Source organism: Alligator mississippiensis, chromosome 8 (assembly GCF_030867095.1).
Source record: "Alligator mississippiensis isolate rAllMis1 chromosome 8, rAllMis1, whole genome shotgun sequence".
NCBI lineage: Eukaryota > Metazoa > Chordata > Crocodylia > Alligatoridae > Alligator > Alligator mississippiensis.
This window is the reverse complement of record NC_081831.1, coordinates 56,603,771-56,616,692: the sequence shown is the minus strand read 5'-3', so window position 1 is coordinate 56,616,692 and position 12,922 is coordinate 56,603,771. Positions and strand designations below refer to the sequence as shown.

Genomic DNA, 12,922 nt, shown 5'->3' with positions numbered 1-12,922 from the left:
CCCAAGTGCCACGAGTTTTGGAAGAGTTTCACCAGAGGTCCCGCAATGACTTCGGCCAACTCCTTCAGCACCCTTGGATGAAGTTCATCCAGCCCTGCTGACTTATAAATGTCTAACTTTTCTAACTGATTATGTACAAGCTCAATGTCAACAGTAGGAAGGTGGTCATTCCCACCATGCCCGTTCTGAACCTAATCTAGTATGATTTTCCCCTTGGTCCAGTGAAACCCCGGAGCAAAGTAGTTAATCATGAGTTCAGTTTTCTCCTGAGTGTTGGTATCCAGCTGTCCTGAGTTGTTAAGCAATGGCCCCATGCTTCCACTTGTTTTCCTTCTGTTCCCAATATTCCTAAAGAAGGACCTCTTATTGTCCTTGATTTCTGTTGCTAGTTTAAATTCAGTCTCTGCCTTAACCTTCTAATTTGCTCCCTACAAGTGTGGGCCATTGTTGTATTGTCCTCCTTGGAGACTGTACAAGCTTCCATTGTTTGTATGTCTCTTTCTTCTTTTTCAAGAGGACCATGATATCCATATTAAACCAAGATGGCTTACCAGCCCTTCTGCTACCTTTCTTCTGCATAGGAATGGACTTCTTTTGTGCTTTGAGGATCATGTCCTTGAGGAATGACCGCTCTTCATGCAATCCTTTCACCTTCAGTCCCTAGTCCCACAGCACTTTCCCTACTGTTGCCCTGAGCCTGTTGAAATTCACTTTTTTGAAGTCCAGAACTTCAAACCTGCTAGCTGATTTGCCTGCCTTGTGACCAAGAGTGAATGTAATGGTTTCATGTTCACTGTTGCCCAGGCTACCCTCTATATTCAAGTCACTCACCAAATAGTCTCCTTTGGCCAAGACCAAATCTAGGAGAGCATTACCTCTGGTTGACTTATGCACTTCCTGAGTCAAATAGAACTCTTTGATACAGGTCAGGAAGCAACACAACCTATCCGACTCAGTGTTCCTCCCAAGAGATGTCTGGGTAATTGAAGTCACCTATGATGACCATGTCCCATGCATGTGCGGCCTCTGTCAGTTCTCAAGAGAACTCCAGATTGAGCTCCTCCCCTTGATTTGGTGATCTGTAGTATACACCTTCAGTTAGGTCTCTCTCATCACACCCCTGTCCCTCCTGTCCCCCCTAGTTTGACCGAGAGGGTTTTGAGCCACTCTTCTTTGGAGCCAAAGTCATCCTCCAAGGAGGTGTACTGCTCCCTCACATAGAGAGCTACACCTCCACCTTTCCTTCCTAGTCAGTCCCTTCTGTGTAGGGTATAACCCTCTATGGCTATGTTCCAATCATGTGAGGAGTTACACCAGTCTCCTTAATTCCTACTAAATAGTAATGCCCACTGGAGAGTAGGAGAGTTAGTTCCTCCTGCTTGTTTCCCATGATCCTGGCATTAGTGTACAGGCACCTGAGTCCTCCAATTGAGATCCTTGATTTCCTGTCACACTGAGGGAGAATCATTCGTCAGCTCTTACAAAAGTGGTTCTCTTATTGTCCCCAACTTCGGAGCTTTCTTGTGTGCCAGTCCCCAGGCATGCTCCAGTTAGTGTTTCCCCATCCCCGTGTGATTTTAGTTTAAATCCCTATCTAGAAGATTGGACATCCTGGCCAAGAACAGGGACTTACCTATCTGTGTGAGGTGGATTCCATTCCTTCCCAGGAGTCCACTCTCCCTGAAGTGTGTGCTGTGGTCAAAGTAACCAAAGCCCTTTTGGTAGCACCACTGCTGGAGTCGTCTGTTCACTGCTTTGATGCATTCTTCCTTCCTAAGTCCGTGACCCGCAACCAGGAGTACAGAGGAAAAAACTACCTGTGCCCCCAACCCCATGAACCCATCCCCCAGAGCCCATCCCCCACCACAACCCTGCATCTCCTCTTGGGAGTGGCAGTTCACTGACTACCCACTTCCTCCTCTGGTGTCTCCATTGGAGCCTTCTCGTACAGGGTGAGGGAAGCATACCTGTTGCGTAGTGCCAGGGGAGGGGCAGCCCTATCCCTACATGTCCTGGAGCCTGAGACAATCATCTTCCAGGCAGCTCCGGATGGGTCTTTTCAGCCAGCCTTCTTCTTGGTGACGTTCTCCTCTATCTTCTTCTCTTAAGATGATCAAAGGCCAAGAGAGCACTCCTTATGAGGTGAGGCTGAGTGACATGGGACTCTTCAGCCTGGAGAAGAGAAGGCTCGGGAGGATTTGGTGGCACCTTATGGGGTGTGCACCAGAATCTGGGAGAATAGTTGTTCACCAGGGCCCCCCCAAGGGATAATGAGGTCTAACGGCCATGAACTTCTGGAAGGCCGATATAGATTGGACATAAGGAAAAATTTCTTTACAACCTGAGTGTCAGGAACAGACTGCCCCCAGAGGTGGTGCAAGCACCTAGTCTTGATTCATTCAAAAGGCATTTGGATGCTTATCTTGCTGGGATCATTTGACCCCAGCAGACTTCCTGCCTATGGCAGGGGGGCTGGACTTGATCATCTCACAAGGTCCCTTCCAGCCCCTAAAGTCTATGAAATCTATGTCTATGAAATCTAACCCTAATGCCAGTATGTCCAACTGTAGTACCCATCCTCCATCTCATATTTCTTTCCCCTACTATTTTCTTATTGTCTCTGGGACATCTACTTCATCCTGAAAAAAAATCACAGTTATAAGATCTCTCTATATATTTATTCACTCCAGCTCCCAGGTTTTTATATATTAATATCAGTCTGTAAATGTCTGAACTTTCAGAATTTTCTTTTAGTGAAGTATACATATATTCATGGTAAAAAAAAGACTTTGACTTTTAAAAAATTCACTGTGGTTTGTTTAAAGTAGCTACCAGGTCTTTCTGTGCTCTTTCTAAACTGCAACTGGCACTATTTAACTCACAAGTTAAATTTGGAATTTAAAATTATTTTTACAAACTGTTTATCTTGAAATGATAAAAGATTGTAACATACAGTTGGTACTTCACAATTTTTGTCTGTTTAATAGATAAGATGAAATATAAGATGAAGAGGTTAATAAAATGCTATTCAATGCTGCCAAAATAAGTTACATTTATTTCATATCTAAATCTCAATTTATAGTCTTATAAACAGTAACAATTTTAATTAGTTTGCAATAAAGAATTGTTTTTCTTTCAATTAGATTAGTTAGGCACTCTCATGCAAATACTGTATTTCCTCACATATAGCACATCCCTAAATAAAGCATTTGCCTTGTTCTTAGAAGGCAGAATGTAGAAAAAGATTTTTCCAACGGTGTGATTCTTACTCCCCATTTGACATCCTGCAGAAATGAGCTGTATTGCATGATCAGCTACTTAGGGTGTAATATACTTGACTAGGGCAAGAAAATCCACATTGAACTCAATTGTTCATTTGGTGCAGCTGTCCCTGGAGAGGGAAGGACAGTTGGTTACACATCAAGTCTTCCAAAAACTCTAATAATACTATATTTCATGTCTACATTTGTGTTGTACCTCACTGTTTTAGCTGGATCCCAATGGCAATACTGAAACTGAGAGTGGTGGTTAGCTGTGATAGTCTGAAATCAGGTTAGATTTGCATTTTATAAACTAATTTTGATTCTGGGACACTACAATTCATCTAGATATGTAGATATCATGGAATTTGTATTTTGTTGTTGCTATGCTCTTTCTACAAAATCTAGTAAAAATAATATCATGATATTAGATGCAAAGCTTTGGCAATTGAGAGCATAAGAGCTTTTAGGCAATTCCAAAGTATAAAGATTCTGCTTTGTCATAAACTTTGCTATTTTGAAATTGTAGATTAAAAAAAAATGGTTGAAGGGTTGATCAAATGCAGTTAAAAATAGCTTGAAAAGCTGTTCAACTGAAAAGTTCTACAAAAACTTGGATTAGTTTCCCAGTTCAGCTCTGAGTAAAAAGCATCCTAAGTGATTATAACATGCATGGGATGGCTGAGAGCTATATTTGTAAGAATAAATGAATAAGTGATAGTGGGGTTGATTGTTCCTCTTTACAAACCAGATATGTTAAAGAAACTGTTTCTCTCAAGGCTGATCCTTATTAAAAAATACCACATAAGCTGAAATATAGTCAGAGCTTATGAGAAGGTAATGCAAAGTGGGAACCTTGCACACAACTATATATAAATGAAACATACAGTAGATAAGAAAATGAAAGAAAAATATAATAACTTTATGGTTTTGGCATTTGGACCTTACCATCTCTTCACCTTTTCTCCTGACTAACAGTGAAGAAAATTCAAAACATCGAAGAATTGTATATGACCGGTAACTTCACCTGCTCTTGGGGTGGATATATATTGTTAATGTGGCACTTTAAAGAACAGATTCTGAAAACTTGCCTGGTCTCAAAGGACTACAAGTGTACAGGAAGTGTATCTGTCTTATTTGTTCTCTTTCTGTAGTGCAGATTGGATTATACACTCTACTAGTTATTGTCACTGCATGTTTTAATTTACAAGGACAGTATCATAGTATTAGGTGCCCATTTGTATGATACTAACATAAACAACCAGCATAAAGTGTGGTTCTGTTCTGACAAGTGACAGTAAAATGGCATTGTAGGCTCCTATTCTTATTGAATTTAAAGATTTCCGTATATGTGCTCAGCTGATAAACTGCAGACATTTTTCAGAAGTGACAGCAGTGCAAATTAATTCTGGGAGCTAATAGGCAATCTGAATCTCTGCTTCTTGCATATCATCACCAATATTAAGGTTCTGTGGGCCAAGTTATGGCTTTGGTGACACCTGTGCATCTTTATATGTGAAAGATTAAAGTTTTCTTTGATGAAAAATTTTCTTTAATTTGACTGATTAATGTGATAAAGAGGCTTGATTAAATATTGGTTTTGAACCTTGAATAAGTTAGACTAAAAAAAGGCTGTACTGTATCTACGCAGGTCTGATGGTGGTAGAGAATTATGAGAAGTGGAAATAAGGGAAGAAATGAGAGCTATCAGGCTTCAGAACATGACTCGTATGTTCAGAACTCGGAACTGCCTATATTCTAAAATAAACAAAAATCAGAGATTTTCTGGGTTTTGGTAACTGTGTAAATCACTGAAACTCTACCTTCATACTTCATCCATGTAATCATAGCCCTGAAATGGGCTATTTAAAGAGGTGTCCTCAAACAGAATGAAACTAGATCTGTCTTGACCCTTCAGATCTCACTGGTTTTGGCTTTGAGTTGAAAGTAGGCAGAATTCATATCTAACACAGAGTATTGAAGGGAAATCTCAGAGGTTTCAGCTGCATTCCACTGTGTTTTCTCAACTTAAACAGAAGGAAAAACTAGGTTTGGTAATTTATCCTAACAAAAACAAAGTTAAATCCAAAAACAATTCACTTTGAAAGTTCGTTATGTTTACAGAATCTACATGAGAAGTCTAAATATGGAATGAGAACTATTAATTACTGTATTTATTCAAATATAAGATGACCCTGATTATATGAAAAATCCCTGGTAATTAGATTCTATATATGAAAAACATATACATTTGTTATAATTTTGACTATTAGAAATATGCTTTGAATTTTAACCCCCTCCCACTGCTTCAATAGGGAAAATAAGTCTGGGAGGGTCAGGTAGATCCCTTGTCCTTTACAAATTCCCTCCCCCCTCCCCCCCAACTTCTTTCCCCCGCAGCCTCTTTCTCGCTGTCAAACCATGCTCTTTCTGTACATGTCCAGATGAGTGGTAACGTGTGTTTCCTTGGGGACAAGTAGCAGCAGAACATCTTGTGCTACTGCTACTTGTCCCCAGGGAACACCCATGCAACTCACGTTCTGGTATGTGGCAGGTTACACCAGGTGGTATAGGGGAGATTGGGGCCAGCGACTGTGCTGGACTCAGCAGCTTTACCTGGGGTCCCACCTCTGGGAGTTGCAGGTGCAGTGTTCCTACATCAGGAAGCCTGACTAGTAGCTGGAATGTGACTCTGGCCAACCAGGCTCCATTTTTGGGCAGCACACACTGCCATCACATGCACTGCCCCACTTTATTTGGCATGGGGTTTTTTGGCCCTAGGATCCCTAGTACCAGCATGGGGAATGCCTAAATGTGTGGTGCTGCAAATGGGTTTGCGGACCTGCATACCACACTTCTGCACTCATCTGGACATGCCCTCTGGGAACATGGAAGTGAAAATCAAGTTTGAAAACAATGACTTAGAAAAAAACATACTTGCAGTAACACGCAGTCCTTGCTGCCACATGCGTGTACTCCAGAACTATAGAGTACTGTGGGCCTCTGGTGCCCGGGGGCCAGTGCTTGCATTTGCACCACCCCCGCCCTCTGGGAATGATCTGAGCAGGGTACAGGGTCCTGCCTCCCACCCCACAGCACTTCCATGGGGGAATTAGCAGTGCGGCAAACTGGCTGTGGGGGAAGGGGCAGTGGCTGGAATTTCCAGCTGGAATGGCCAAAGAAAGTCACAACCTGCTTCCCCCGCAAAACATGGGAGGCACTCTGTCCGCTGTCTGGCTGGCACCTCCCCCCTGCCCCCCAAGGCCAGTGCCCATTCCCTCCCTCCCTCCCCCACTTGGTATGCCACCACTTCAGATATCCCCCATAGAAAGGGCCCATGTGCTAATAGAACTAGGTGCTCTTGTCATGAGTCCTGGGGTCCTCCAAAAATTTATATGCACATGAAACACAGGGCAACCTGTCTGGCTTCATGTCATGGAGGGTGGGACCACACTCATCATATGCAAGAGGCCGAGAGAGGGGGTGACAGTAGGATTCTGGGTAAGCTGCTTGGGGCCCTGTTCAGTGATATTTGCCAGACATTTAAGGCTTTTAAAAAAACAGGACTCATTGGACATGGGAGAGAAAGGTACAGCTCAGTTGTGGGAGTGAAGAAGTCAAAATGTAGTCAGTATAGTGACTCACCATGACTTGAAAAAAAGTCAGTGCTGTGCGAGTTTAATGTACGCTATCATACATCTTACCCAGATAGTTTACACTAGCATATTCTTGTGGTAAGTTCTCATCAATGTGTTTGGACCTGGTAGGAGAAAAGCCATGACCACCAGGGCAATTTTTCTAGTCACACTCAGGGTAATCACTTTTCTGGCATGGGGTAGTACCCATGGAGGGTAATATATAGTAAACTTCCCACTTGCTGATTGAGTGGGAAGATATTGGTTTTGTGCCCTCTTTATGGTAATGGGAGACTCCTCCCTAGCTTGCTCCTGTGGTCTTATGGCTGAGGGCAAGTGAAACTCAGGGGCATCCAAGCTCCAAGCCTCCGGTCTTGGGCCTGCACGTAGGATGCCTGCCAAAGGATTTGGAAACATCTGAAGCCCCAGGTGAGGTGAAGGATGTTTGCTGGTAGTAAGGCCACTTATGGTTCTTGACTGATTCACAGATTTGGAATTGATTTGGCTGATTTGGATTAGAACATGAAAAATTCTCTTTAAAAAAATAAGTGTTTGGACCATATGAGTCATGTTGTTTATAGTCAAACTTAGTGTTGACTGCTCTTAATCAATGTCATAGTTAGTTTCTATTATGAAGTACATGCTTCTTTTGGCAGCAGTTGAATGATAAATGATGTTTTTAGTGAGGTTTCCTTATATGTTAATATAAGACAAGTGGTTCCCCCCACCCTCTACCGATTGGGGGAAAAACATATCTTATATTCAAATAAATATGGTAACTATAATAAGATATTTTTTATTATTAAATTATTTCTTTTTACTCGACTACAGAATTTTTACATGTCTGTTTTGTTAATTGTCATAACTCTGCATGGCTCAGAATGAAAGATGCCACCAAATAGACAAGGAAGATTATGATTCTGTTGCACCTCACCTGAACATTTATTTGTATTCCTAAAGATAAAATACAGGAGTAAGAGGATACCCCCTGCACTTTCAAGTACCTATAAAAAGAAATGTAAATTTTTAAAAGAGGAAAGAAAGGCTAATCCTGAAGCAGCACTTTTGAGTTGTGTAGGTGCTTTTATTTTTATTTTTGGAAATCAGCTAAGAGACTAGAAGAGTTATATTTATATTACTACAAATAGGGGAAAGGAAGAGAGGCTTTTTAAAATACTAAGTCTTGATCCTTTCTCGATGACTAGTTGAGAAGGCACTTCAAGCATAATGAAAAGGAAAAGTTGCAGAAGAGAAACCTTCCAGTTGCATCTTGGAGATGTGGTTACAAAGCAGCCCTGAGGGCCAAACCAAAAAAACTGTAGTTATCTGGAGAGCTTCCATATCAGTTCTTCATATCCACTCAGCCCCCTTGTTGACAGCATAACACTTCTACCTTGCACCTTATTCTTTCTGCACAATAACAGCCAGTAATTACCCACTTTCATGCATGGTATTGACCTAGTAGTGGCTGTCAGTTTAAAATAAATACTTAATTGTGACACAACCAGGTACAGATGTTCAGTTTCTACTGGGAGAATTACTGTTCTCCCAGTAGAAACCAAAATGTACAAAATACTCAAGCTTTTTCTCCCAAATCCATAATGGCCACTTCAAGAGAAAAGTGACCCAGGAACAACCAGGGTTAACTAACTCCCAGGAGAGTTTCTCCTAGAAGCCTGAAAATCTATATACTTCCTCCTGACTTAACTTCTTTCAGGGACCAGGAGGAGAGTAGCTGGGGGAAAGGTTCCTGTGCCTTCCTAAGACAGAAGTCACCCCAGCCTTGAGAAAGTGTGGAGGCCACTCCCGCACTCCCATGGACTGGAAGGTGAGGGGAACAGCAGACACCGCTCCCTGGTTTTGGGAAGAGAAAGAGGGCTTTTGCCTGCTACTAGCTCCCCCTTGCTGCCCTCACTGCCTGAGTAAGCAGTGGGGCAGTGATTTAAAAGCTGGCAGCCAGGTGCAGAGCTCCAAGAATATCTTCCTTCTGGATCTCCTGTACTGTCTCACTACCCAGCTGAGTGGCACAGTGATAATTTAAAAACCAGCATCTGGGAGCAGGGCCCGTGGTCCCACTTCCATCCGCCAGCTTTTAAATTTCCGTTAGCAGCAATGGTGAGCTGGGAAAGGCCTCCACACTCCCAGCTCTTACCCCCTTGGCTTTTAAACTACTATCCCTGATGCTTACTTGTATGGCAGGGGGGAAGGGGAAGCCAGAGAAGCTGGAAGTTTTGAAGCTTTCCCTAGCTCAGCCCCTGACCACTCCAGCTTTCCTTTGTTGCCCATGCCTCCCAGCTGACATGGAGCAATGTAGGAGCCTTGCCACTGAAGTAAAATGGCACCTCATTATCCTACACTGCTCTGGGTCAGCCCAGAGAAGCACAGGGGGAAGTGGACTGCTATGCCCATGCTGCAAGGCTCCCAGAGCCTAGTCACAGTGACTGAGTGCTCCTCTACCTGCACTCCAACCAGTCAGCCAGGAGCGCAAGGAGCAGGGCTATTCTCCTCTGGGGATGACCAGGAAGGTTCTAACCACCAGAAAATGTTGTTCTCCTGCTAGGCAGCTGACTGGCAGGTTGGAATGGCATTTAACCCAGGGCTGAGACCCTCCCAGGGCTGTCTGTGGCAGGTACTGCTTTCCAGCAGCTGCTAACTGCTAGTTGACAGCCTGCACCTTTTCCTGAAAAGGGAGTGGATGGCTTGTCAATTAATAGGCTCCTTTAAGGGCAAGGGTGACCCAGGGAGAAACTCTCTAGCCATTGGGCTGGGGAACCAAATGTATGCTCCAGCTCCCTGGCTATTTTTCTATTGGAAGAAATGTCATTAAAAATTAACATCTGTACACAGTCACATACTGAATTGTACGTATGTTCAGGGCTTAAAGTGCTTCAAAGAAATGCTGTTCTTGTCATGGCCTAGGGGTAGGATTTAAATAAATTGACTACAACAAAACTGGGATAACTTAAGTACATGTGAAGTCTCCCTACAGCAGCTACTGAACAATCGAAAGTATCATTTCTTTCGACCAAATTTATCTACTTCAACATCTGGGCTGTCATGATATTGTGTTATTCAGAGAGCATCATTTGCTTTAACATGTTTTTAAGACTAAAGCACAGGGGTTCTAGGTGTGATTCCCAGTTGTGACAGTTGTGGAATTACTGTGTGACCTTATACAGATCACTTGAAATTTCCTTTATCTCAGTTTACAGGTCCTCTGTAAAATGGAATTAATATATTTATAGCTGTGATAAGCGTGTAGTTAGGACTTGTTTGTAAAATGCTTTAGCCTACAAAAGCTCGAATTGTTAATATCAATGATTAGGCCCCTTGTCAACTAACTGACATAAAGACACACAAGGTTTTGTGAACAGAAGCTCGTTTCATCAGATATTAATTATCACCAATTATTATGTACTTATAGTGACTTGAAATGGTATCCTTTCAAAATGGCTAAAGTTGGTGTAATCTTAAGGAAGCAGTAATTCTCTTACTGCTTGCATCTAATCTCAGATTGTTTCAATATAAAATATGCTATAACAGATGTCACTTTAGTTTCAGATACTGGAGAGTTAAACATTTAATTTTGTCCTCTAGTGTCCTTTCCTTTTCCTCATTTATAGTAACCTAGTATTTCTTCTCATATCATTTTATTTATAGCTCTTTAATATTCTTTCTGACACAAAAACCCTTTATTGATTTTAACTAAGTTTTTAAATCTTGGTGAAAGCTATAATGGTAAATTTGCTCTCTAAGCATTTTATCCAGAGTTTATTAAGTTCTGAAGTTTATGTACTGGAAAAATGTTTGCACTTAACACTGGTCAGAATTCAACCTTACATCTACCACCAGCATTACACAGCATGGAAAGGGCTAATTATTTAACTTGTACATATTGGATAAAAATAGTGTTAAGGGTTAAAAGTGGCTTCAGTTATAAACTATAATACAGCATAATTGTATTTGTACAGTGTAGTCACTCAAAAATTGGAGGACTAACTAATACACCTATACTTTTATAAGCCAAGAAGAGGACATAATTTAAGAGGGGGGTAGTTTTTCTCTATATGCCACACACAGGGATAGGAACACATTTATTGAGTTATATTCTATGTCCTTGAAGGTAGAAACAATACGGACGTGCCCTGATACAAAGCCGAATAAAATCAGTGGAAAGATGTTGGCCCAATAGCTATTAGATAGAGCTAATAAGAAACTGCATGCTTACATGTGATTTTACACTTTTTCCAGCTGATGCAGTTCTAGATGGGGACAGCTCTCATACTCCAGAGTAGTCCCCTGGAGTCAGAGGTTCTAGGTTCTGTTTTCCTGCTGTGCCATCAAAGGAATTCCTGGTTGGCTTTGGACATATAACTGTAATTCCTCTATCATGGTTCCCTCATCTGTAAAAAGGGATGCTTCTGAGGATTAACATGTTGGCAGGTGCTTGAGTTTCTTGGCTGGAGGGCATTTTTGGACAAAAATATCATCATTATTTATTTCCAATGACTTGGAAATAGATCTGAGATCATAGTGAAAGCTTCATAGCTTACAGGAACTCTATTTTTCTGGTCAACCTTGTACTTGGCCTTTTGGGCTAGGTACAGACATTACACTTAACACATGTTGAGTGCACAGAAAGTGCTTTAAAGCTGTAACAGAACAGGCATTCACAACGCTGAAAACACTTCAAAAATGGCAGATCCCACTCTAAGTTAACCCTCAATGGATGTGGTATTAAACTAAAGTGCTTTAGGTTAGAGTGCTTTTTTGAACATCTGTACCACACCCATCATGCTTCAATGCAGGTTGCATTCTGCCACCATCCCAGGGGCCCCTCACTGGGCAACTCCCACCATGAGGCCTCCCCCGACAGTTTGTTGGCTGGGGTCTCACAGCGGGTCAGGACATGTCTGTATGGAGGGGGGCTCTCTATTCTCCCTGGCCTGAGCCTCTTGACAGCTGCAGCCAAGAGCTCCAGTGTGCGGCTACCCAGCCAAAGCTGGTGGGGAAGGGAGCAAGCTGTGGGGAGGCCTTTATGGTGGTGGTGGGGTTCCTTCACCCCCCTTTCTTCCCCTAGCTGCTGCTGACAGTCACCAGCTGGCAGGGGACTGAGGATGGGGGTGGGGGTAGGGCTGGCAGCCTCTTGGGAGGCGTGTGGGAGCACCCCCCACCTGCTGGCCTCAGCCAGTACAGGCAGGCACCAAGCCCTCCCCTCTAGTGCATGGCAAATGTCTGTTTGGTTCATTCCTGCTCTAACTTAGAGCACTTTAAGTAAAATATGATAGCTAAAGCACATCCATCAAGGGCTTTTTGAACTTGTGTACTTAGCCTTGATTAATAAAGGGTTTAATTTCTCATTTTTTCTATTTGTTATTATAGTAAGAATTATTAGCTATTGTAGCTCAAATACATTAGAAAGTAAACACAATGTCTCCAGTATTAAAATTGAAGATGGTTTTAGTAGTTTGTCACTTTACTGTAAGCTCTTATAATTATTTTTCTTGCTTTTTTTAGTGTAAAACTCTGTCTGGGATCTGTGATCATATCATTTCTCTCTCATCTGATTCTCTGGTGTCTCAGTCAGCACATCTAGAAGTAGTTCATCTTACCAGCATTATGCCCAGTGAGGGTTTGGTAAGTAAACGTAAACTAAAACTATTTGAATGTAGAACACGTGACAATTTAGAGTGTTTTCTTCTTTAACCTGTCAAGAAAACAAAATGTTTCCTTCTCTTTTCACTTATTCAGGTTTCAGCTTACCTACAGTCTGTATCTATGATAAAATAAAATAAAAATGTACAGTATCTAAGGTCCCATAGGCAAGCAAGAAAATATATTAGCAGCAGAAATAGATTTATAATCTATAGTTAGTTGTAATATAGATGCTGGATAACAGCAATGTTATTGATTTTGTTTTAATACTTAAGGATTTGGCTTCAAATATTAGCAATAAATGAACTGGAAAAAGTAAAGTGAAATATTACAAATCAATTAAAAATGACCATATGTATTTCCTTAATATTC

The 12,922-nt window shown here is 41.8% G+C and overlaps 1 protein-coding gene across 1 annotated transcript in view; it reads left to right on the top strand.

Moving 5' to 3' along the window:
* Nucleotides 1–12,922, top strand: part of LOC109283280 (connector enhancer of kinase suppressor of ras 2) — a 280,861-nt gene that overhangs the window by 139,685 nt on the left and 128,254 nt on the right. Inside the window, exon 5 of the mRNA XM_059733119.1 lies at nucleotides 12,413–12,532. Coding sequence (XP_059589102.1) covers nucleotides 12,413–12,532 — 120 coding nt within the window. The remainder of the gene's footprint in view (nucleotides 1–12,412; nucleotides 12,533–12,922) is intronic.